Here is a 24,106-nt window from a genome sequence, read left to right as displayed (position 1 = left end):
AGCTTCGCACTCCTGAACAAAGATATATTTGCTCTAATTTTCAACTCGTTCCACATATTCTCAATTGGACTGAGGTCTGGGCTTTGACTTCGCTACTTCTGTACAATTTTTTTTTTTTTAAGCGACTTCAGTGTGGCTTTGGCTGTATGTTTGTAATCATTGTCCTGCTGGAAAATGAGTCTAATCCCAAGTTTCATGTCTCTTGCAGACTTACACAGGTTTTCTTCCAAGCCATCTCTGTACTTTGCTGCATTTTGCCCTCTATATACACAAGCTTTCCAGGTGATAATGCAGTGAATCATCCCCATAGCATGATACTGCCACCACAATGCTTCACGTTAGGGATGGTGTTCTCAGGATGATGTGTTGTGTTAAGCTTGCGCCAAACAGCGCTTAGCATTGAGGCCAAAAAGCTCTATTTTGGTCTCATCAGACCACAGAATCTTCTTCTGGATTCTGGAAGAGGTAAAGCAATTGGGGGCAAGGGGTATTTCAACAGCATTAACTCTTCCCAGTAATGATATTGGGAGGGTTCTTGAAAATTGTATATTTGCAATAAGTTCCATATGAGCATAAGCTTGCTCTTATTCTAAATTATTCAATCTCCATAGAAAGTACAAACTGACCAAAGAAACTAGATTTTGGTTCAGTTACTCAGAATGTTACTTGCTTATATACATTTGTCCATCCTAGTTTCAGAGACACCTTCCTGCAATTTCATACCTTTTTGCATTTTGCTCCAACCTGTGTCCCTCAGTACATTTTCTCCAGCGTAAGTAATTACACTACAGGGGGCAAACATACAGGTTTCTCCATAATCTAATACAGGCAAGAAGGCTGCTATATTATTGTGCTGGGGGACATGAGGGATGTACTACTAACTTTTCTCAGTTTCCTCCAATTTTAAATTTTAGAAGAGATGAGGTCCTGGTCCACACCTGCGGATTACCTGGTTTGGGGGGGCCGTTGCTGTTCCTGTCCTTGTCCACCTGGTCATACTTCTGACCTAGTCTAAAATCAAATATACTCTGGATTTAGCCAAGAGAAATTTATTTATTATTCCAATTGGACTCTTAATATCTCACCCGGCACAGCCAGAAGAGGACTGGTCACCCCTCTGAGCCTGGGTCCTCTCTAGGTTTCTTCCTAAAATTCGACCTTCTTAGGGAGTTTTTCCTAGCCACTGAAATTCAACACTACTGTTGTTTGCTCCTTGGGGTTTAAGGCCGGGTGTCTCTGTAAAGCACTTTGTGACAACTGCTGTTGTAAAAAGCGCTTTATAAATATATTTTGATTAAATTATCGTACTCAAGTAAAAAGCCAAGTTAATTCAGAGCTTTATTACAAGATCCATGCTTAGTTTGAAAGTTAAAACTACAAATACAATACACAGCTAGTATCAATCCTAAACCATCATGAGCTGTATAACCTATGCCCTGTAAAGATAACTTCTAGCCCTTTGTGGAACCAGACACTGTAAATCTGAGATGACAGAACAGGTGATCATCTATCAGTTCCTATCATGTTAAGATTGTCCTGACAGGGGAAATGACCACAATTTGAATGTCTCACCATGCTCTCTACCTTTTCTTTATTATTGTTGAATGTCATTCTGTTAAATGTGACAACTCCTAACAAGAGAAAGGTAGGCAACTAAGGAGTTCTATTGAATGGAACCATGTTCCCTTTTAGAATTCACATGAAAACGTACAAAGTACTTTATTCACCACAAGGAATGTTTACTCGCAGGCCTACCATAGTTTTTAATCCCTTCAAATGTAGTTATGTCCAAACTTTGAATACAACCTTTCCTCGCCACAGCAATTCCGCAGTAGGTTTTAGTAGCTGACGAGATGTGCCCTCCAATGAACTTCTGCTCATCATTCCTCTTGCTCAATCAGGAATAATTTCACGGTACAAATTAGCTTGGAGGACAGCGTATTCTCCATCCAACAACAATTTAAATTGCATGTGCCCGACCTTTCTAAATCTAAGATCCTATTAAATAAACATAACTGCAAAAATTTTGAACTAGAATTTATACTGGACATTTGCACAAATGTTAAACTATAGATAACACCAACGTCTGCTGGCTTTAAATGTAGAAAAACAAATTGACTTCAATATGAATTAAATCAATAACACCAACCACACTGATGCTATTTATTCCTTAATTTCTGATATAATTTCCTGACAGGCTTCTATTGCTTTTCACCCTAATTATCACAGTTATGACATTTCCCCCCCAGTTAAATAGCATCAAGATAACAGAACAAAGTACAAAATGGAATATAATTTGAGACAACATCCATGTTAATCGTACTCCTGCTCATCCATGACAAACCAAAACAAGGTTTAAAAAGTTCCAAACATTTATTTTCTTAGTATCATTTCACCTACTATTTTCATACTAAAATCAACAATTCTTTACCATTATGATGTAGTCTTCAATATACAAGTATCAATAAGCATGATTAAAAGATCACAATGGCTTTTGTTATGTCTGTGTTAAAGAATTTCCCATATCCTATTATATTAAAATATTTCATATATAGTGTGTATTTAAACAGAGTTTGAATAAAAAGTGAGTTCCCATACAAGGCAATTACAGGATTTAATCAGATCGGGATTCTCATAAATTAAACAAAAACCAAGAAGCAACATCTTCAGAAGTCTTGAATGTCCACGAGAAAAGAGGAGAGAGACAGGAGAACGTGTGAGTAAGAGTCTTTGACGAACTGAGAAGACTCCAGAGATGAAACAGTGTTCCATCGCTTAGTCAATAACAATCAAGGCAGCACATTATAACAAGGTATCTTCAAACTTTACATTAAGCCTAGAGATTTGTTCGACAATGACCAAAATAAAAGCACTTCTGTCCTTCACCAATAATCGCTAGATTAATATCCTCTCACATTAGCAGAGATATTCTGTATTCCTGCGCTCAAGGTGAAATCCCATAACAAGTCAGAGGCAGGCAGAGGCAGATTCTCCTAAACATGGCCTTTAGCATGACGCGTAATATCACTTCATTAGAAAAAAACTGGGCATGTAGAACAAGACCTCCACAGCCAGAACAGTAGCTGAAAAGACATCCCTCTTAAAAGCATTGTTCTATGAGAATGAACACTGATTTGCTCAATCATTGACGCACATAATACCGTATCGCGAATTCCCTGGTGTCAAACCATTCCCGCTGGGAACGGAGCCAAATCACACCTCGTCTAGTCACCTATCCATGTCTTGTTTACCACAAAAGGGTTGATTTGTTTGAAAGTCTGCATATGAGGGATGATCTTCAGGGAAGGTGATGACAAACAAAAGTGAAGATGCTGTGAGAAGCCGTCCCTGACAGGTTCACTCACACTGATAGAAGTCCTGTCAGTTCCCGAGACTGACTCCATTCGCTGGATTTACTTGGACACTTGCTGTTGGATATGGAGCAAAAACTCATAGTATGATAAGGCAGACTCTGTCCGATCCTCAATCATGTTCTGCATAAAGCTGGCCTTCAGTGGGCTCTCATCTCTGCAAAGCAACAAGAAAGGTAGGTTTGATCCACAACATTTAAACAGAGTAGGGTTTAAAAAGACAATGATGGGTCTTGGTTATCCAGGCAAAGTTTCTATGTAGCCCAGATGGCCCCCAATTCCCTACATGGTGTACTACTTCAGACCAGAGCCGTAGCAATTTTGAATGCAGACATAGCCTCTGAAACCCCATGGCTCAAATTTATTAAAGACACGCTACCGTCTATCCTAAAATGTCGTGTTCATCCTCACCACTCACATGCCAGTAGATAATATTCCTATTGTGCGGCTACTGCTTACCTGACTACATGCAGGATGGGGAAGAAAGGCCTCTGTTCCCTCAGCCAGCCAATAAACGCCCTGGTTCTTTGGGACTCAGCAGTGTCCAACTCCGGGAGCATAGTCTGGGAAACAAAACGACCCTGGTAAACAGACTGGAAGGATCTGGGGGTCTGGGCTAAGGGAAGGGGGTTAAAAGGGAACCAGGTGTTCACATTTCTCACCATGTTCTGAGGCACAGCAGGGTAGCTTGGGACCCCCAGGACTTGGGTTAGGAAGTTGGGGTTACAGTTTCTTCCAATCCAGAGATAGATCACCTGTCGAAGGAGTAAGAGGGCCAAAGTCATTCAGATTGTTTGAAAATTCCACAATAGATATAGTACCCAGAAGCTCGAAATGACTGCAAGCTAAAGGATTACAAATTAATGCATCAAAATGTTCAAATAAGAAACTATATGTCCATAAAATTCATGATTAGTTTGTTTGGATCCCTGTAAGCTGACACTATATTTTACTTTTAGCCAAGAGCAACGTCGTTGTCAGCATTAGTACTGGGAGTATTAGGTCATGCTACTAACCGAGCCAGCATCCATGAGGAAGGCCCCCTCTCGGCTCAGCTTCTCCACAGAGAGCTGCTGGACTCTGGGCTGGGGGATGGTGCGCTCACTGATATTCAAGGCTCCCTGTGGAGGTTTAGTGAAACATGAGTATAGGAAGAAGTGGAAACAACCATGGATATACAGGTGCTGGTCATACAATTAGAATATCATCAAAAAGTTGATTTATGTCAGTAATTCCATTCAAAAAGTGAAACTTGTATAATGTATACATTCATTCCACACAGACTGATATATTTTGAGTGTTTATTTATTTTAATTTTGATGATTATAATTAATGAAAATCCCAAATTCAGTATCTCAGAAAATTAGAATATTGTGAAAAGGTTCAATATTGAAGACACCTGGTGCCACACTCTAATCAGCTAATGAACCCAAACCACCTGCAAAGGCCTTTAAATGCTCTCTCAGTCTAGTTCTGTAAGCAACATAATCATGGGGAAGACTGCTGACTTGACAGCTGTCCAAAAGACGACCATTGATACCTTGCACAAGGAGGGCAAGACACAAAAGGTCATAGCTAAAGAGGCAGGCTGTTCACAGAGGTGTGTCCAAGCACATTAATAGAGGCAAAGGGAAGGAAAAGATGTGGTAGAAAAAAAGTTTACAAGCAATAGGGATAACCGCACCCTGGAGAGGATTGTGAAACAAAACCCATTCAAAAATGTGGGGGAGATTCACAAAGAGTGGACTGCAGCTGGAGTCAGGGCTTCAAGAACCAACACGCACAGACGTATGCAAGACATGGGTTTCAGCTGTCGCATTCCTTGTGTCAAGCCACTCTTGAACAAGACACAGCGTCAGAAGCTTCTCGCCTGGGCTAAAGACAAAAAGGACTGGACTGCTGCTGAGTGGTCCAAAGTTATGTTCGCTGATGAAAGTACATTTTGCATTTCCCTTGGAAATCAGGGTCCCAGAGTCTGGAGGAATCCACGTTGCTTGAAGTCCAGTGTAAAGTTTCCACAGTCAGTGATGGTTTGGGGTGCCATGTCATCTGCTGGTCTTGGTCCACTGTGTTTTCTGAGGTCCAAGGTCAACGCAGCAGTCTACCAGGAAGTTTTAGAGCACTTCATGCTTCCTGCTGCTGACCAACTTTATGGAGATGCAGATTTCCTTTTCCAACAGGACTTGGCACCTGCACACAGTGCCAAAGCTACCAGTACCTGGTTTAAGGACCTTGGTATCCCTGACCTTAATTGGCAAGCAAACTCGCCTGACCTTAACCCTATAGAAATGTATGGGGTATTGTGAAGATGCGATACACCAGACCCAACAATGCAGAAGAGCTGAAGGCCACTATCAGAGCAACCTGGGCTCTCATAACACCTGTGCAGTGCCACAGACTGATTGACCCCATGCCACGCCGCATGGCTGCAGTAATTCAGGCAAAAAGAGCCCCAACTAAGTATTGAGTGCTGTACATGCTCATACTTTTCAGTCGGCCAACATTTTTTAAAATACTTTTTTGTATTGGTCTTAAGTAATATTCTAATTCAGAGATACTGAATTTGGGATTTTCATTAGTTGTCAGTTATAGTCATCACAATTAAAATAAATAAAACGGAATATATCAGTCTGTGTGTAATGAATGAATATAATATACAAGTTTCACTTTTTGAATGGAATTACTGAAATCAACTTTTTGATGATATTGTACAGTGGGGAGAAGTATTTGATAACCTTCAAAATAGGCAGTGTTTCCCACTTAAAAATAACAGTTGTACATGCTATGTATCATAGGTACTCTTCAACTGTGAGTGACGGAATCTAAGACAAAAATCCAGAAAATCTCTGTTTGATTTTTAGTAATTAATTAGCATTTTATTGCATGACATAAGTATTTGATACATCAGAAAAGCAGATCTTAATATTTGGTACAGAAACCTTGGTTTGCAATTACAGAGATCATACGTTTCCTGTAGTTCTTGACCAGGTTTGCACACACTGCAGCAGGGATTTTGGCCCACTCCTCCATACAGACCTTCTCCAGATCCTTCAGGTTTCGGGGCTGTCGCTGGGCAATACGGACTTTCAGCTCCCTCCAAAGATTTTCTATTGGGTTCAGGTCTGGAGACTGGCTAGGCCACTCCAGGTCCTTGAGATACTTCTTACGGAGCCACTCCTTAGTTGCCCTGGCTGTGTGTTTCGGGTCGTTGTAATGCTGGAAGACCCAGCCACGACCCATCTTCAATGCTCTTACTGAGGGAAGGAGGTTGTTGGCCAAGATCTCACGATACATGGCCCCATCCATCCTCCCCTCAATACGGTGCAGTCGTCCTGTCCCCTTTGCAGAAAAGCATCCCCAAAGAATGATGTTTCCACCTCCATGCTTCACGGTTGGGATGGTGTTCTTGGGGTTGTACTCATCCTTCTTCCTCCAAACACGGCGAGTGGAGTTTAGACCAAAAAGCTCTATTTTTGTCTCATCAGACCACATGACCTTCTCCCATTCCTCCTCTGGATCATCCAGATGGTCATTGGCAAACCTCAGACAGGCCTGGACATGCGCTGGCTTGAGCAGGGGGACCTTGCGTGCGCTGCAGGATTTTAGTCCATGGCGGCGTAGTGTTTTACTAATGGTTTTCTTTGAGACTGTGGTGCCAGCTCTCTTCAGGTCATTGGCCAGGTCCTGCCGTGTAGTTCTGGGCTGATCCCTCACCTTCCTCATGATCATTGATGCCCCACGAGGTGAGATCTTGCATGGAGCCCCAGACCGAGGGAGATTGACCGTCATAATTTTCTAATAATTGCACCAACATTTGTTGCCTTCTCACCAACCTGTTTGCCTATTGTCCTGTAGCCCAACCCAGCCTTGTGCAGGTCTACCATTTTATCCCTGATCTCCTTACACAGCTCTCAGTTCTTAACCATTGTGGAGATGTTGGAGTCTGTTTGATTGAGTGTGTGGACAGGTGTCAAATACTTGTCATGAAATAAAATGCAAATTAATATTTAAAAATCATACAATGTGATTTTCTGGATTTTTGTTTTAGATTCCATCTCTCACAGTTGAAGTGTACCTATGATAAAAATGACAGACCTCTGTCATTTTTGCTTTGCAAGTAGGAAAACCTGCAAAATCGGTAGTGTATCAATTACTTGTTCACCCCACTGAACATTAATCTGTGCATCAGTTAATCTCAGATTATAAGGTGATAATATAAGTTACAAGGCATTAGGGGAGTGCGGTATAAGGTCAATATACTACAGCTACAAGCCGTTCTTAGGCACGACGCATCGAATAGGCAATATGCCACAAACCCCAAACAGTTACCAACGTAACTAAAGCAGTTAAACGGGATGGGATGTCATACCTGTGGTACACCTTCTCATTTACCACAGCTAACAGCCAATCAGTATTCAACCCATCCGGTTTATAACTGTAAAATACCCAAGTGTTGCTCTTCTGATGACTATCTTTACGGTGTGCGTTTCCCCCTCACCTCATCGGTCAGGTCGTCCACACGGTACAGCGCAGGGTGGATCATCAGCATCACATAGGCCAAGGGCTGGTACTTCAGCTGACACATGGCAAACACGCGGTCATCCAGCTTGGTGCTTGTCCCTGTTCGGAAGGCTTTCTAGCAACACAAAACAAAGAGGACATAAAACCAGGGATGTAAAAACGGAACAGTCGTCTTGGTTAGAAACAGCGGCTAAAAGGCCTGTTATTTGGGACGGAGCCACAGACTGCCGGGGAGAGGGTGGGTGTCAGGTCACCTGTTTGAGCAGGGCCAGGATGTAGAGGGGGAACAGCCTGAGGCAGGCAGGGGCCAGGAGGCCAGGCTGCTGGATGGTGAGCACAGAGGTGCGGTACGACGTCAGAGAGTCTATAGACGCGTTGGTCATGGCGTCCCGGGCATCACTCAAACTGGCCGTAACTGAGCGGTCCACAGCTGGAGAGAGGACACATGTCAGGGAAATTTAAACAGACCCCAGAAAACCTACATTATAAAACACTACAAATGACACTTAGTTTAAATAAATCCCAGAAAACCTACACTGAATAAAAAACAACATTTAGTGGTATTTAGTCACTCAGATTCTTAAAAGGACAGGGTAACCGGGCAACCAACTGACATCAGTCATGGAACATCCATTTGTGCAAATGAGTCAGCAAAGGTACTGTGCGGATGACATGACTGCTCCCATACAAACTCCACTGAGTCCCAGCAACTACCTACCCATGCTAGCCAGCAGACCAGTGATGGCCTGGACATCAGCCCCAGCAAAGATGTCTGACAGGGAGTTGACCACAGGCAAACACAAGGTGTGGACTCTGATCCTCCTCTCTCCTGTAGAAACGACACCAGGCAAATATTTATTATTTCAGCATTACGATAGATAGATTATGCACATCAAGAAAAAACAACCTGAATTGCTCTTAAGAAAAAAGACCCCTCTTTGGCATCCACAGAAAAAAACCATCAACATTGTTTGGTCATGAGTGAGGTTCAGAAGCAGCGAACCAGGTCCCAAGTGGCATCCTACTCTCTATTCAGCACACTTTGCTGAATAGAGAGCGTGCATGTATGGAATAGGGTGCCGACTGGGAAGCAGACAGTAAGTCTGAATCCATAAAGGATTCCCTCTAAGCCCAGCTAGCCCCCACAGTAGCTCCAGACAGTGCACCTTTGCTGGATGTGTAGAGCAACGCAGCCTGGAAGGAGACCACCTGCATGTCCACCAGGTTCTCCTCAATGGACATCTGCACAGCAAAGCCTGCGTCCGGATTCACATTTGGCAGGGACAGCAGGTCCGTGGAGCGCACAAAGAAGTTCCCATGGAACGTGTGGATGGACAAACCTGCAGACGTTGGAGGGGTCAAAGAATTCACATGTTCATGTCAAGATACTAAACCTAAGCACACTCTGAAACTCAACCACAAGTTTGACTTACGATGTTCATTATTCTCAACAGGTAATTTGCCAAAGACATTAGTGCTGCCGCTGCCACGTTAAATATCCCATCATACAACACTATCAGAACAAGCCAGGAAAACCGAGTGACGACTAGTCACCTTTAGTGCAGCGTATCCTCATGACAGCCTCAAAGCCGATCTTGCGGGTCAGGTACCTCTTGAGATCCTTCTGGAAGCACTCTACCTGGGCTGGGTTATGCTGCTGGTGATAGGAGGGATAATAGTAGACGCTTCCTGCTGAGTACCGGGATATGCAGCCTGCAGGGAGGAGGAGGAACATGAACCAGACACGACACACCAATCCTGCCAGAGGATCACAGCCCACGCCAAGGGCCTGGTAATTGGTTGCATTTCAATGAACTGAAATAATCCCAACAAGGGCTGATTGGATGTCACCACGACAACATACAGTATAGGGCAACAACATACACTAGAGACAACTGAGGGAGTAAAGTCCCTTTCTCACTACACACAGTACGGCTAACTGAGGGAGTAAAGTCCCTTTCTCACCACACACACACACACACACACACACACACACACACACACACACACACACACACACACACACACACACACACACACACACACACACACACACACACACACACACACACACACACACACACACACACACACACACACACACACACACACATGGTTGTTCAGATGTATGAGGCAGAAGGCAGCACTCACCTAGAGAGGCCAGGTCACAGTACTGGGAGCTCAGGAGGAACAGGTCCACTGCCACCTGCTGTCCAGAACAGTCCAGGGCCAGCTTCTTATAGAAGTCAGTGGCAGGAGACAGGTGTTGGATGTCCTGGGAAACCCCATAAACAGTATGAGGACCACACAAACACATACCTACTGTGTATGTGCCCTGTGTCACATGCCCCCAGTAAAGGGTAGCGCATCTCCAGTAGGTACGAGGGCATTTGAGAAGTATAAACCAGCGCTTCCCCCAGGTTCCCAGCTCCCTACCTTGGCGGAAGCCCTCTGGTTGGGGTCTTCTCTGGACTTGAGGGATCCCACACCCAAGTTGGGCAGTTGGGTCTGGAAGACGGACACACGCCCCCCGGTGGGCGACAGCAGCTTGAAGGCTGCCTGCAAGGCCGGGCCCAGAGCAGACTGCGTCTCCATGGTCTTACCAAACATATGGGGCAAGCTCTTCAGCAGGTCCTGCACCATCTGCACAAACAATAACACATTGTCAATGATGTTTCAGGATAGAAAACCATGTGAAAAGTAGCACAGAAACGTGAACCTTAAACATTTTCAGCGGTGTTCTAAAGTAGTGAGTAGTCAAAGCAAGAGTTCAATAAACGGTTACATTTACTTTCTTCTTCAAGTAACGGTCAAAGAAGAATGGTTGCATATTTCAGGTAATGGTTGCAGTTTCTCCCTGCACTGCTGATAACACCTTCATAGAGTGAATCATGTCTTAAATCAAACCAAATGTGTAGACCTGAGTAAACCGTGGCTCCTTATATTGGAATGCAATGTCTCTTGCAAACAAAAAATAGCTTCTTACCTCCGTGCATTCATCGAGGTTCACCAAAAGGCTGTCGGGTGTTGGTAAAAATATATCTGGAAGAAAGGAAAAGCCAGCGTAGAAGACCATTTTAACCTCTAGAAAGGTTCTGCATTAGAGCAAAATATTTATTGTTATAGCCAAATATATAGGCTATTTTCTGCATTTTCACCACTTAAAACACAGATGTTGACGGAAAAGGTTTTGCTTTCTTTCATACTGGGCTTGGACCTCCTACATTTACCAGTTCAATTCTAAGCAGTTAATTGTTTTAAAAGATATAGCCTGGAAGCCTGTGGTCTTCTCTTACCCTCAATGTCAGAGACAATGAGCATCTGTGGTTGGGACAAACCCTCCTGGAGATTGTAGAAGTGGATGGTGCTGTCAAAGGTGATGAAGCCAATCTTTGTCCTCGAGTCCCCTGGGAGCCTGGAACAAACACCAGATATTCACAGGACACGATGTTAAGATCAGTTACAAAAATAAAAAACCCAGGCAAGCCTCGTTCAGCCAGCCTGCCATTGAAGGTTATACATGTTATTGCCCTCACCCAGGCCCCCACGTGAGAGGCTGCATCTTTAACCACTACACCACTGTGCCATACATTCACCCAGTCGCTAGATAGAGTGGATATAAAAGGTTTACACACCCCTGATAAAATACCAGGTTTTTGTGATGTAAAAGAATGAGACAAAGAAATCATGTCAGAACCTTTTCCACTTTTAACGTGACCTATAATATGAACAATTCAATTGAAAAACAAACAAATCTTAAGTTCACCTATCATGTCCATGTCTGAAACTTTGTTATTGATCACTTCATTTTCCAATGCCCAATGAACCCTATTAATAAAACTGATTCGCTTTTTAGCGAGTGTGATATATGATTTTATATATTGCCTAATAAGACAATACAAGAGGCGAAAATAAGTGGTGTCCCATTCTGCCAGGCTCATAGGGTTTGCCCAATACTGTACTCTATAGGGTTCTGGTCCAAACTATAGTACAACTGCATATAAAGCCTGCAGCAAGCCTCCTGTATAACTGTTCTATACATACGAGTTGATATTTTCCAGCAGTGACTGACAGACGACATCTAGGTATCCCGTTTCCACGGCGTTGTGGGACACGTCCAGCACGAAGAGATAAACAGCTGGCTGGGGGGGTCTCAGCTAGGAATGACACAGGTAACGCAAAATCAATATAGCCACACACCAACAATGCTATCACTATTTCAAAAAATGTATTAGAATAATTAAAACCAATTCCATGATTTTTCCTAAACCGTACCTCAAAAATTTCAAGTATAATAAAAAAAAAAGCACACCAAAAGGCAATGTCTGACAGAAACAAAACCTTTTCTTAAGAAACAAATCCTTCATTAGCAACTCCATGGAGTCAGCCAGCTTGATGGAATCACTTGAACACAGAAAACAAGTGAACTACTTATGGCACCAGCATTGAATCAGCCAATAACGGAGTGAAATGGAACACCTTACATGTTCTTTTACTTAAATAACATTCAATGATTTGGATGTTAGTAAATAAAAAATAAAGATTGATGTACATTTACCATGTATTCGGAGGGTGCAATGAACTCGATCGTGGCGTTCTGGACTTCAGGCCTTTTGTGCGGTTCCCCGTACGATCGGCTGACTGGGTTGTACATGAACTCCTCTGGAACTACACCAAATGAAGGATGTCAGAAAAGGGCAGTACTACTCATGATTATTATTAAATTTTTTATCACCACCTCGGTCATAGAGGTCAATGACGTGTGCTGGAAAACCCAGTCAGAGCACAAATCAAGTCAGAAGTGGTGGTTAGGTACATTTCCTGGCTACCTGCCCAAAGCGTGTCTGTGTTCAACAAACCTCTGAATGTGTCCAGAAGCACAAGCTGGGACAAATATGCTATCAAGCTGGGACAAATATGCTATCATTGGGGAGGAGCGAGGTGGCAGTGATACTTACCATCGTTGACCCGGTAGCACAGGTTACACTTCCATCTCCTCTGGTCCAGGAAACTCACAAAGGGGTTGATGTATGTCCTGCAGGAGCGACACCTTACTATGGTGCTGGAGGTGACCACAGGCAGTTGCTGAAGTGTGCAGAAAAAGACATGTATTATACAAGACAAACCAAACCATTAAGATAGGACGTTAGCATTAAAAACAGTCAAACGCCAAATTCCAAACTTTTCAGATAAATAATTATTTGAGGTTACATGCATCCTGAAGAATATTACTGAAAACAGGATGGAAAGAAAAAGGACACTATGCTGAATCGGGGGTATTTGGTACATTAGGATGTTGGGCACATCTTACCGTGAGATCTTTGAAAGGGTGGAGCAGCAAGCCCAGCGGAAGCTTGGCCTTGTTTAACAGAGACTGGGTCTGAGGGATGCTCGTCAGGGTACTTCGGAAGACCCTGTTGTGGGGAGAACAAGGAGAAACAACCGGTCAGAGGCTGTATGAGGGACAGCGTATACTACAACTCCAGACAGAAGTACATCAACACCGGACAATGTTCTACACAACAGGGCAGTTGACTCACTCAGGGTGGCAGTTGATTTTCTGCAGGTCCTGGGGAAGGCAGGGCGTGGGAGGGCTGATGGGGCCTGGGGGGAGCAGGTTCCTCTCCTGCAGTAGGTTGACCACCCTCAGGGCCTCAGGGGTCTGGGACTGCAGACTCAATCCTGCCAGGGAGGGACTCAGCTGAGCTGGACCAGCTGATGTCTGGGCAGGAAACAGGACAGCACAGTGAATGAAGCAGCACCGAACCAGGGAGCCCTGGCGTCTGGTCAGAAGCAGCCATTTGAACCAGATCAATATTTCAGTCAACACACGTCCCATTGATCTAAACAGGCTCAGGCTGCAACACCGTGTATTTCTATATTTTCCCCCTTATATAGTTATTTTTGTCATGTGGAAAGAGAAAAGGAGACAGATTAGGATGAAGACTAATGAACAATAAAGGAAATTAACCCAAGTCTCTGAAGACATGGAGCCAGAAGTATCACACGCGGACCGCGGCTCTGCACTGTTAATAGCTTTTTGCCCAAACAAAAATATGCCTACAGGGCTAGAAAAAAAACAACTTATTAAGCCTGAGAGAAAGGTTTTATTACTCATACCTATGCAGATTTACTAAAGATATGGACTGCACTGACAACATGTATATTTTGTAAATGTTTGTTAACCAGTGGGTGTAAGTACAGTGGGTTATACTGTGTTAACAGTGGGTAATTGTTAACAATGCGTTATATTGCCCAATTACCCCAATTTGACCCCACCATGAACACCACACACCTTTTAAAAAAGGAGGACAACAGAGCCAATTAACAATGTTTGGAAAAGCCAAAAGGATGTCATTCAAGAATATGTTTAGTCACTGTAATGGTCATAGAAACCAGTGATTGACATACAACGCTACAGCAATACTGGACCACCAAACAATATATCAGCCATGCATCGCAAACAATGGCAAGTCATTGAACCGAGACAAACAACCAATCCTTAAACCTTCAAGGCTGGTTTTGCATCTAACTGAATAAATCTTGGTATACACATCATTCAGCCATAACATTATGACCACCTGCCTAATACTGTGTAGGACCCCCTTGCCAAAACAGCCCTGACCCATCGAGGCATGGACTCCACTAGACCTCTGAAGGTGTACTATTGTATCTGGCATCAAGGCATTAGCAGCAGACCCTTTAAGTCCTGTAAGTTGCGAGGTGAGATTGGACCTTTTTGTCCAGCACATCCTACAGATGCTCGATTGGATTGCGATCTCCAAAACTGATAAGTTGTGTCACAAACCGAGTCACAGGCAAATTATGATCCACGCCAATTACCCGCATCTGAATTTAGGACAGGGCTTCCTTGTGCGAGTCGCTGCATTGACTTGGGATATCAAAAAAAGTACAGTCTGGTCTCTTACCTGTTGGTACTGCTGAGGTGCATGGCTGTAAGGCTGCGATGGGGTCTGCATTGGATGATGCATGGGAGAGGCATTAGGGGGCGCAGAGGTGTTCTGATACCCTGGGGGTAGAGCAGGGTATGACTGACCCATATGTCGAGCAGGGGGGCCAGGCGGCGGGGCAGGGCCAGCTACAAGGACAAGCACCAAAACAAGCATAACGTCAGTTGAGAGTCCAGCCACATGTTAGCAGCAAATGTTAGTCATATCTGGGTGTACAACTGTTTCCAAGTTGGGATGCTGCCTAAAATGCAAATAAAAACAGATGTTCTTATTTGAAATGATGTGCGAATCATTTATCCCTGTATTTTATTGAATATAGTACAAAGACAACATAGCAATTGTTGAAACTGAGAAATGTTATTGTTTTTGGGAAAATACATGCCCACTGTGAATATCATGCCAGCAACACTTTTCAAACAAGTTGGGACAGGGGCATGTATACCAATGTTGCATCACCTCTTTTAACAATACTCTGTAAGCATTTGGGAACTGAGACATATTGCTGTAGCTGAAAGTGAAATGTTTTCCCATTTTTACTTGATATAGGATTTCAGCTGCCCAACAGTTCGGGGTCTCCTTTGTCATGTTTTTTGTTTCATAATGCGGCAAATGTTTTCAATGGGTGTCAGGTCTGGACTGCAGGCAGGCCAGTTTAGCACCCAGACTCTCACTACAGACCCATGCCGTTGTGATACGTGCAGAATGTGGTTTGGCATTGTCCTGCTGAAATAAGCAAAGCATTCCCTGAAAAAGATTGGACCTTAGAGTAATGGACTCTTCTTTGAAGAGTAAAATTTTCAGCTTTGCCGAACATTTGGTGTAGGATCGGTGATGATCTGGGGATGCTTCAGCAAGGCTGTAATAAGGCAGATTTGTCTTTGCGAAGGAGGCATGAATCAAGCCAAGTACAAGGTTATCCTGGAGGAACACCTGCTTCCTTCTGCTCTGACAATGTTCCCCAACACTGAGAATTGTTTTTTCCAGCAGGACAATGCTCCATGCCACACAGCCAGATCAATCAAGGCGTGGATGGAGAACCACCAGATCAAGACCCTGTCATGGCCAGCCCAATCCCCAGACCTGAACCCCATTGAAAACCTCTGGAATTTGATCAAGAGGAAGATGGATGGTAATAAGCCATCAAACAAATAGCTACTTGAATTTTTGTGCCAGGAGTGACATTAAGTCACCCAACAGCAATGTGACAGATTGGTGGAGAGCATGCCAAGACACATGAAAGCTGTGATAAAAACACATAAGGGTTATTCCACCAAATATTGATTTCTCAACTCTTCCTAAGTTAAAACATTAGTATTATGTTGCTGAAAACATTAATTTGTTATTTTGACCAGTTACTTTCGACAAATAAATACTCTAAATGAAAATATTTGTATTTGGTCAGTAGTTTATAGAATAAAACATATGTTCATTTTACTCAAACACATACCTATGAATAGTAAAATCAGAGAAACTGATAATTTTGCAATGGTCTCTAAAATTCCTCCAGAGTTGTATATTTTTCAGCATTAATGGTGCCTTCACAGATGTGCAAGTCACCCATGCCATGTGCCCTACTGCACCCCATTCAATCACCAACGCACATCACTGTATTCTGTTTTTATTGACATTTTACACAGGGTCCAAACTTTTTTGGAAACTGGTAGTAAAATATTAGTATAATAACAGGCTTACTCATTGTATGGCCCGTCTCCAAATGATCTAAGCTGTTGGGAAATGGAGCGCCATTACCAGGTGTCTGTATGTGTCCTGTTACAGAAAGAGATATTTTAGATCCAGTCAGAATAAAAGACTTTACTTTTGGTAAAACCCTTAAAAATGAATAATATGCAAGTTTTAAATTTTAAAACATACAATTAACATGTTTTTGGGGTTATATTTCAGGGCAGTCTTTGTGGTTTCTCTTTCATGGTCACAATGTAGACAACTTACTATTTGTCACTAAAAAACTATTTGTTTATAGTCACAGTTCATTACAATAAGACACCATTTGATGAAAGGTTGAATACAGATATATCCTCTCATACAAAGAAGTCTTATTTAACCATAGACTATTATATTTCTTTACCTGAAAGATCAACATACGTTCTCTGGGCCTTTAGTTCCTTAAGAAACCATTTCATTTACTTTACATATTGCTGAACATAAAACCAATGTAACCTTACAGTAATCTGATTTTGAACATCAATGTTCGAACAAATTATCTAACTAAACCCAATTATATTGTACCATTTCAATAATCAATAATATGAGAGAATAGGTTGGGTTATTTGGATTATTTTCTAAGGCACTAACTGCAGATGCTTCAAACAGTATGTTCAATAACAGATAGATAACAGAATAATAAAAAAACATCCCTCGGGGTAGGAATGCTAAACTAGAGTGATTTCCAATTTCTCAATGGGACTTTACACAAGACAGAAAGTGTGAATGTACTGCTACAGTGAATGTCCACTAGGCAATGTGGCTAGGTGAAATTTTTGCCTACAATTCACTTTTAATTGAGTCACATGACCTACTTAGGCCTACTTGCAAGCTAGCAAAATCAATGAGGAATATGAATTGAGTAGAGAAACAAAATATAACAAAGTATTACAATACGTTTTGTATTCCACTTTTAAGCTTTGTAATGTGATGACTTTCCTTCAAACAAATCTGCTATGCTAAAACCTTGATACACGGAATAACTGCTTTTATGATGCTAGCTTGCCCACAGACAGGCCCTGAAGTATGCTAGAAGCGAAACACACTGGTCGATGCTAGCGTGGGCTATCCGAAATTTCCCAAACACTGAGAATGTACCGTCAGCACTTCGTCTTGGCTGAATCGCTAGTCACCAACTCGGAGCCAATCCGAAAACGAGAAGGTATCGCTAATAATCTTCTCACTCATTGAATTTTATGTTTTTGTTTATGTGCAAAACTGATCTACACAATGCGCCATGTTCAGAGGTAAAAAGTTTGAATCGCTAATCTGAATGAAGTGCTAATTCCACAGCGTCTGAGCGCAACCCAAGTGCCTGTATGTGCCCGACCCCTCAAGATCCAGTTATACTTAACACAGCCATGCACTGTGGAGGCGTCACTCCCGTTCATTCCCAAAAAAGCACCAACAAGCGAACTGTGCAGCACAAAACAGAGCTGTGCAATCCAGGCCTTGGAAGAACTGAACGTCTGACATACAGCATCATTATATAAATAACCAGCAGTAAACACACCGCGTAACTAGTCACAGAGGTCGGTGTCATGCGGGAATGGCTTCCGTGCTGTGAAAGCAAAGTGTGAACCTAAATCACTTTCCACCATTTCCAGTCAAATTAATGTTCATTCACAAATGAACATGTATCTTCCCCCATCAGAGCTCCGTTAACAACAAATGAAAACCGAGTGCACTCCAATCAAGTGCTTCTCAGCGCTATATTGTCAATGGAAATAAATGGAATCAGCAGCGCTTTGATCATATTAATGCACCCACACATTAAGATACAGCATGAGCACTTCTATAGGGCCTTTCCTTACCATCAGTCTTGGGGACCAAGGGAGGGGGTGGGGTAGCATTGGGTGTTCCAGTGGGGGGTGGTGTGGGTCTCATAGTGGGTGGGGGTGCGATAGGTACTCTCATACCTGGCTGGTATGACTGAGGAGCAACCATCGAGTTCATTGGAGGGGCAGAGCCTGGAATACAATGAAACATCACATGATTAAAGGTCATTTTCCCACATCATCTCTTACAGTCTCCATCACATCACATCCTCCCAGAAACATCAGTGAACAGAAATGACACCTGACTTCACACTAAAATGGCAGCTGTCGAGGTTACCCTATACATAAAGTATAGGTTGCAGTATAGGCTAAAAACAACAAAACGTAAGTCATACAAAATCGTGATGTATATCCTGACAATAAAGCCTATGGGACATATGGTTGAAGGTTACCGTGCATAAGAACATACAGCCCTTCTGTGGCGCGTAACGTTATAAGCCTAGAACAGCTTATCCTGCCGACCCAGAGCAAGTGAATGTCAATGTACTGGAAAGACACCTCAAGAGACCACAGAAGCCACATTGGGGAATTCCAGCCCCACAACAGCAAGACTGTCATTCAGATAGCGAATTATTAATTGGCTATTAAGCTATATGGTATATCGGAGAATGTCTTAAAAGGGTAAAAACTTCAAACTCATACGGGCCATCACTTGATGCATGACATAACATGAAAAAAAACTGTTAAAAAGCACAACCAACATGTAAGTGTTCCTCATGTGCACTGCTGGTAATACACGATACCCTGAAGACAGCTTGTTTGTCGAAACGTTGGCATTAGTCCATCCAACCATACCAGTGGGCTGCATTTTTATACTTTACAACTTCTTCACTCGACCAGCAAAGCACCTCACCAACCAGGTGTGCCTTTTCTCCACCTTTAGCATACATATTGTTAAATGCAGCAACAACGTGAAATCAGGACAACATCCAAACCTAGTGTCACATTACGTTATCAAGGAGTCATAGTTAATGACCGATCACAGCCTTTTCAAACTGCGTGGTAGAACTGCATAATGCAATAACGGTGGTGTTAACCCTTCATTCTTCAAGCTACCAGACTCAGTACTTAATATTTCAGTGGATGCTTTTTGTTATGTTGATTTTGTTTTAATGCAGATTATTCTTGTACAAAGAAAAGTGCTTTAAAATTATAATGAATCACAGTCTTTATTATTTTACTTCAGTTTCTGCCTGGGACATAGTAGACACAGGCCAATCTGCTTTGTATGTGCGGGAACAGGAGCAAGGGGCAATGTCCACTGCCAACATCATCTCACTAGATCACTACAGGCGCCTCCCTGCAAGGTCAGAGATTGGTTGTCTCCACGTGGCATCATTAACATAGTAAAGTCAATGTCATAACATGATGACGTCTAAATGGTTTAACAAGATTCTGGTGTTTTCGTCTAAACATTTTGTAAGAAAGATTCTGTTTACTTCCTAAAAAAAAAAGCACCCTTGAGTTAATCTGACTCCGGAAAGGTAGTTAAAGGGCCTCTGTGCCAAAATATCCCAAGCTTTCAGACCGCTCCTTCCCGTGCTGCGTTTTACCTGGCTGGGTGTATCCTTGGAGGGTGGCGGGAGGCCCCAGGGGCTGCATGGTGTTGTGGATGGCTGGAGGTGCTGCGTTGTAACCCACCGACAACTGGGGCGGGGCCGGGCTGGGCGAGGAGGTCACGTGATTAGCTACAGGCCCATGCTGAGGCACCGCCATGGAAGGAGGAGCCCCTATTGGTGGAGGAGCGCCATACTGCCAGGATGGGGGATGCTGGTAGTAGCTGTTTGCAGACACAGGGGGTGGGGGGGTGGCCTGTGCTGGGGGCATCCGGAGACCGGGGCCAGGACTGGCAGATTGAGGGGGAGTCATGGGCTGTGGCGGTCCCATAGAGGGCCGGTGTAACATAGGCTGACCTGGAGGAGCCTGGTAAGAGCCGACTAATGGGACGGGCTGGTAGGGCCCAGAGTTATAGAGTCCAGGGCCAGGCGGCATGGGGCCCTTGACTTGCGTTGGGTTGTACGGAGGCTGGTGGGCCATGTTGTAACCAGGTCCAGAAGGGTGCAGTGCTACAGGATTCTGTGAGGGACCTGGAAGACAGTGAAGAAATAAAAAAGGAGGTTGGATTCCATAAGTTTGATCAAAAAATTTAATACAGAGCAACACTTCGATATGTGAGCGCCCCATGGATACAGCCAGCCTAATAAAACAAATGGATCTGAAGCAGTGGTTCTCAAACAAGCGAACTTGCAAGAAATGCTCATCAAGAATTTGCTGAACTACTAACAATGAAAAGCTAATAATGTCGCTACACTTATTCTTAATATAGCATTAAGAGCAAAAAGCCAGTTTGTATTGCGAACATTGGGTAGGTACCAAGACAACCTGGTAAAATGTGGGTCTTCAGAACAACAGTTGTTTAAAACATAACAGCTCTGATTCTCTTTCCAGTTATTAGTAACATTACTTTTTTTTTTTACTTGCAACACTTATACATGGCAGTGTTGATTGGCCAGCTCTACCGTTTTTGGTTTTAAAGATGGATCTTGGCTAGATAACTGAATGCAGAAAGTATTGTTTAATACTCTGGGAGGAGTTTAAGATGAAATTACAAGCATTATATTTCTACCTCCTTAATTCGCTTAATTTATAAAGCATGTTCTCACTTCTACCTATTTATATTATATCATTTGCTTAACACTATGATCTCTAGAAATAACTGTTTTTGAAACTCAAAGCCTTCAAAACCAGACACGGAATCTATGGACAACTTGACACAGCAATCATATTACTTAGCCCACTACCAGCGAAAGACACAGACTAAACTCATGACCTGGATGTAAAGCATGCGGTTCCTTACTGACAGAGGGTGTCAACAAACAGGAACTGAGAGACTAGAAACACAGTATTGCTTTCTCACTGAACAAATATCAGGCAGAATCATTTTTTATTAAAAATGTCTCCTTACCTCAAACGTCATCAGGTAAAAATATGGGTATCCTATTTAGACTGAAAATCAAACAGTTCTCACAGACAGACAAGAGCATGCTGTATGTCCAAGAAGACGGACTACATTATGAGCTCGGATAAGCAGGTACATTGGTGGGATTAGAAAACGACTCAATGGCGAAGATGAACGGCCATAAGCCTAGTCTTTCAGGCAGGGCTGAGGAAATCACCGACATTAAGCTGTTGACCGGCTGGCCACAGTGGCCATGTTGAAGGCATCTCTCCAATCACAGTGAACATGTCCTATGCTGAGTACAACTGTTCAGCCAATTATAACAGAAGGCATAGGAGGACTCCAAGCCAGTGAAGAGATTCAAACATAGGTTAACCCTTAACACACGGAAATAAAGTTACTAATATATATTTAAAATAAACAAGGCAAACAAATACAGAACTTTGGGTGCATATAGTCAGTAAAAATGACATACCATTGAAAATAATAGCCTGAAGCGTAACTGTAAAACAAAGGATGAATTCAGACCGGATTAATTCCATATTGGAAAGCAAAACAATATGTTCTAGCTTTTATTAAACCAGTGAACTACTCAATTCCTTTGGCTTTCTGTTTGTAAGAAGGATGAAGCATCTTAGTTTTTTCATAGTTTAAAGACTAACTTTGAAATAGATGTTTAACAGCAGCAAATTCAGAGATAAAAAAAATATAAAAGGCAGATGATCTCTAGCCTAGGGATTGTGATCATAAAACCTTGATAGCCAGACCCAGGAACAACACTATGAACTTGTTCTGCTGTGGCCACATCTCTCTCTGCTTAGCTATCTCTGTTCTAGGTATGGAAAGAGAATGAGTACTACTGTACAAAAAACACAGTTTGACAGGCAATGTCAGATTGTTCACGTTACCTCAGATTACTGATGGGAAAGAGTTGTCAAACTGTACACAGTAATTGCAAAGATTATACATTTTAAAACATGCAATATAAAACTCTTCACACTGCTGGACTAGAAAAATTCTGGCAGCAAAATTAATCCCAAATGTGCCACATGTACATGCAGACGTAGAGGGGAGAAAGGCACCAGGGATTAACACTATAATTTTAACATTTCATGTGACTCCAACCAAATCATTATGCAAACAGAAGCGTGCCACAAGGTCACGTGACCCATACATGCTGAACCTCAAAATAATTTGAGACATCTAGCCCAAAGGTCTTTCATGAGTAAAGACAATAGGGGATTTATTTATGAGTATGGTATCAATTCAAATACAAGACAGAAAAGATATCAACTTAAAGTACTTAGTAAATCAATTAATTTGTTTAAACTGTTACCAAAAGCTGTTTCAGCTAGCTAAAATGAGTCAACAAGCTAACTAAACTTAGACAAACTGCAAGCGTGAGCAATTACAAGTTAACAGTAATTAACCCCGAAAAACTTAATTTGTGGGATCATGACCTAAACAACTAGTTATTGCCTAAGAGTTATTCTGGCTCTAACTATTGGCTACAAATACATTATTGTTCAATTAGGTAATGTTAGGGTATCATCCAAGGCGGTAGGTTCTAGCTAGCTGAAGTGTAAGTCCGGTTCATAACCGAGCACTACTGTAAAGATAGTTAACTGACCAAGCTAGCTAATTAGTTAAATCAGATAACGTTTAGGTACATGCAACGCTAGTTGATGAATCAATAAATGTATACACTAGTAAGGAGTCGAATTAAACTAAATCAGTATTACAGCCTCTACAATAAGAGAAAGTTAGCACTGACTATCATGAGCAATCAGAGGCTAGCATTATTAGCAAGGCAGCAAGCTAATATACCTAAGTAGCTAGGTATCTAGCTAAAAAGCAATCAGATTAGCTAGCTAGGTAATTACCCAACACTTGTGGGACAGTGGTTAGCTAGTTAACCGTAGTGCAAAGTACTTCAACAGGCACAGTAACGTTACCATTAGCGTACGGTTGTCCTCCTGCCCCATTCTGAGAGTTGAACCCCGTACTTGACATCTTGAAATAGACACCGAACGTAATCAATTCTAGTGAAGCTTGATTGGCTAACAGCTAACTGCGTCTAACTTAGCTAACGTTAGCTGACTAGCTAGCGGTTTAGCAAAACAGGTTCAATTGGTAAACGTAGTGTCTTTTCCACAGACTTTAAGGTTTCAAAAAGTTAATTAGCCGACTTCTTAGCAATCACAGGACCATGATTGGGGCCGTTCCCCGTCCAACTACGGGTGTGTAGGCCTGGTCAAGAAAACCGACGGAGACACTTCTCTTCTCGCACAGGAAGTTGGGATCACCCAACGGGATCAACGTAAATCCCCCTCAAGCATGCGCAGTTGGTACACGTGGCACTTCCTGTCCATAGTAGATCTCTACAGTACTGGAAACTGTGAAACACAAATCTGTACTGACTTTGTTTCCTTTAGTGTTTGTGTCCAAAAACGTCTGATCAATTTAGTACTTGTGACACACAGGCTGTTATACTAATAACATAGTTTAGATAGAATAAACACATATCTAGTGAAACTGTGCTAGTCTAGGAATAAAGTCAACACTATTGGGTCCTTCGTGATTAAATTACTTCTGATACTTCCGAAATAAGGACATATGTTCCAACTATAGTATATACAATATGGTGTTGTTAACATAAGTATTAAAATAAACATTACCTGTACGCAAATAAAAAAATTCGAACATTGTTAATATGTGTTCACC

The 24,106-nt window shown here is 42.4% G+C and overlaps 1 protein-coding gene across 2 annotated transcripts; it reads right to left on the bottom strand.

Moving 5' to 3' along the window:
• Nucleotides 1–1,572: 1,572 nt before the first annotated feature.
• Nucleotides 1,573–23,685, bottom strand: sec24a (SEC24 homolog A, COPII coat complex component). Of its 2 annotated transcripts, none has more exons than XM_010870776.5 (23): nt 23,338–23,685; nt 19,977–20,510; nt 18,400–18,555; nt 16,556–16,630; nt 14,822–14,991; nt 13,433–13,614; nt 13,204–13,306; nt 12,851–12,977; nt 12,451–12,560; nt 11,937–12,049; nt 11,189–11,307; nt 10,879–10,934; nt 10,329–10,535; nt 10,044–10,167; nt 9,447–9,605; nt 9,059–9,232; nt 8,611–8,721; nt 8,147–8,322; nt 7,870–8,007; nt 4,388–4,492; nt 4,034–4,126; nt 3,831–3,934; nt 1,573–3,528 (listed from the first exon to the last, which is right to left on the bottom strand). In XM_010870776.5, exons 1-23 carry the CDS (start codon nt 23,393–23,395, stop codon nt 3,414–3,416), a joined length of 3,309 nt encoding a protein of 1,102 aa, XP_010869078.2. In that variant the 5' UTR covers nt 23,396–23,685; the 3' UTR covers nt 1,573–3,413. The 2 variants fall into 2 exon arrangements, with proteins under 2 accessions (XP_010869078.2, XP_010869079.2); XM_010870777.5 differs by having other exon boundaries at nt 18,505–18,555.
• Nucleotides 23,686–24,106: the final 421 nt, after the last annotated feature.

This window comes from Esox lucius, chromosome 7 (genome assembly GCF_011004845.1).
Source record: "Esox lucius isolate fEsoLuc1 chromosome 7, fEsoLuc1.pri, whole genome shotgun sequence".
NCBI classification, from domain to species: domain Eukaryota; kingdom Metazoa; phylum Chordata; class Actinopteri; order Esociformes; family Esocidae; genus Esox; species Esox lucius.
Note: the sequence above shows the minus strand (reverse complement) of the source record. Positions and strands in the feature narration are given on the sequence as shown.

What these genes read in the sequence shown, in the direction of transcription:
- sec24a (XM_010870776.5), bottom strand. Translation starts at nt 23,395, where the DNA reads ATGTCAAGTACGGGGTTCAACTCTCAGAATGGGGCAGGAGGACAACCG. An exon ending in CTGCTGGAAAATATCAACTC is followed by an intron (nt 11,308 to 11,936) that starts GTATGTATAGAA and finishes TGTTTGTTCCAG; the next exon opens with GCTCCCAGGGGACTCGAGGA. An exon ending in TCCTCATGGATGCTGGCTCG is followed by an intron (nt 4,127 to 4,387) that starts GTTAGTAGCATG and finishes CTCCTTCGACAG; the next exon opens with GTGATCTATCTCTGGATTGG.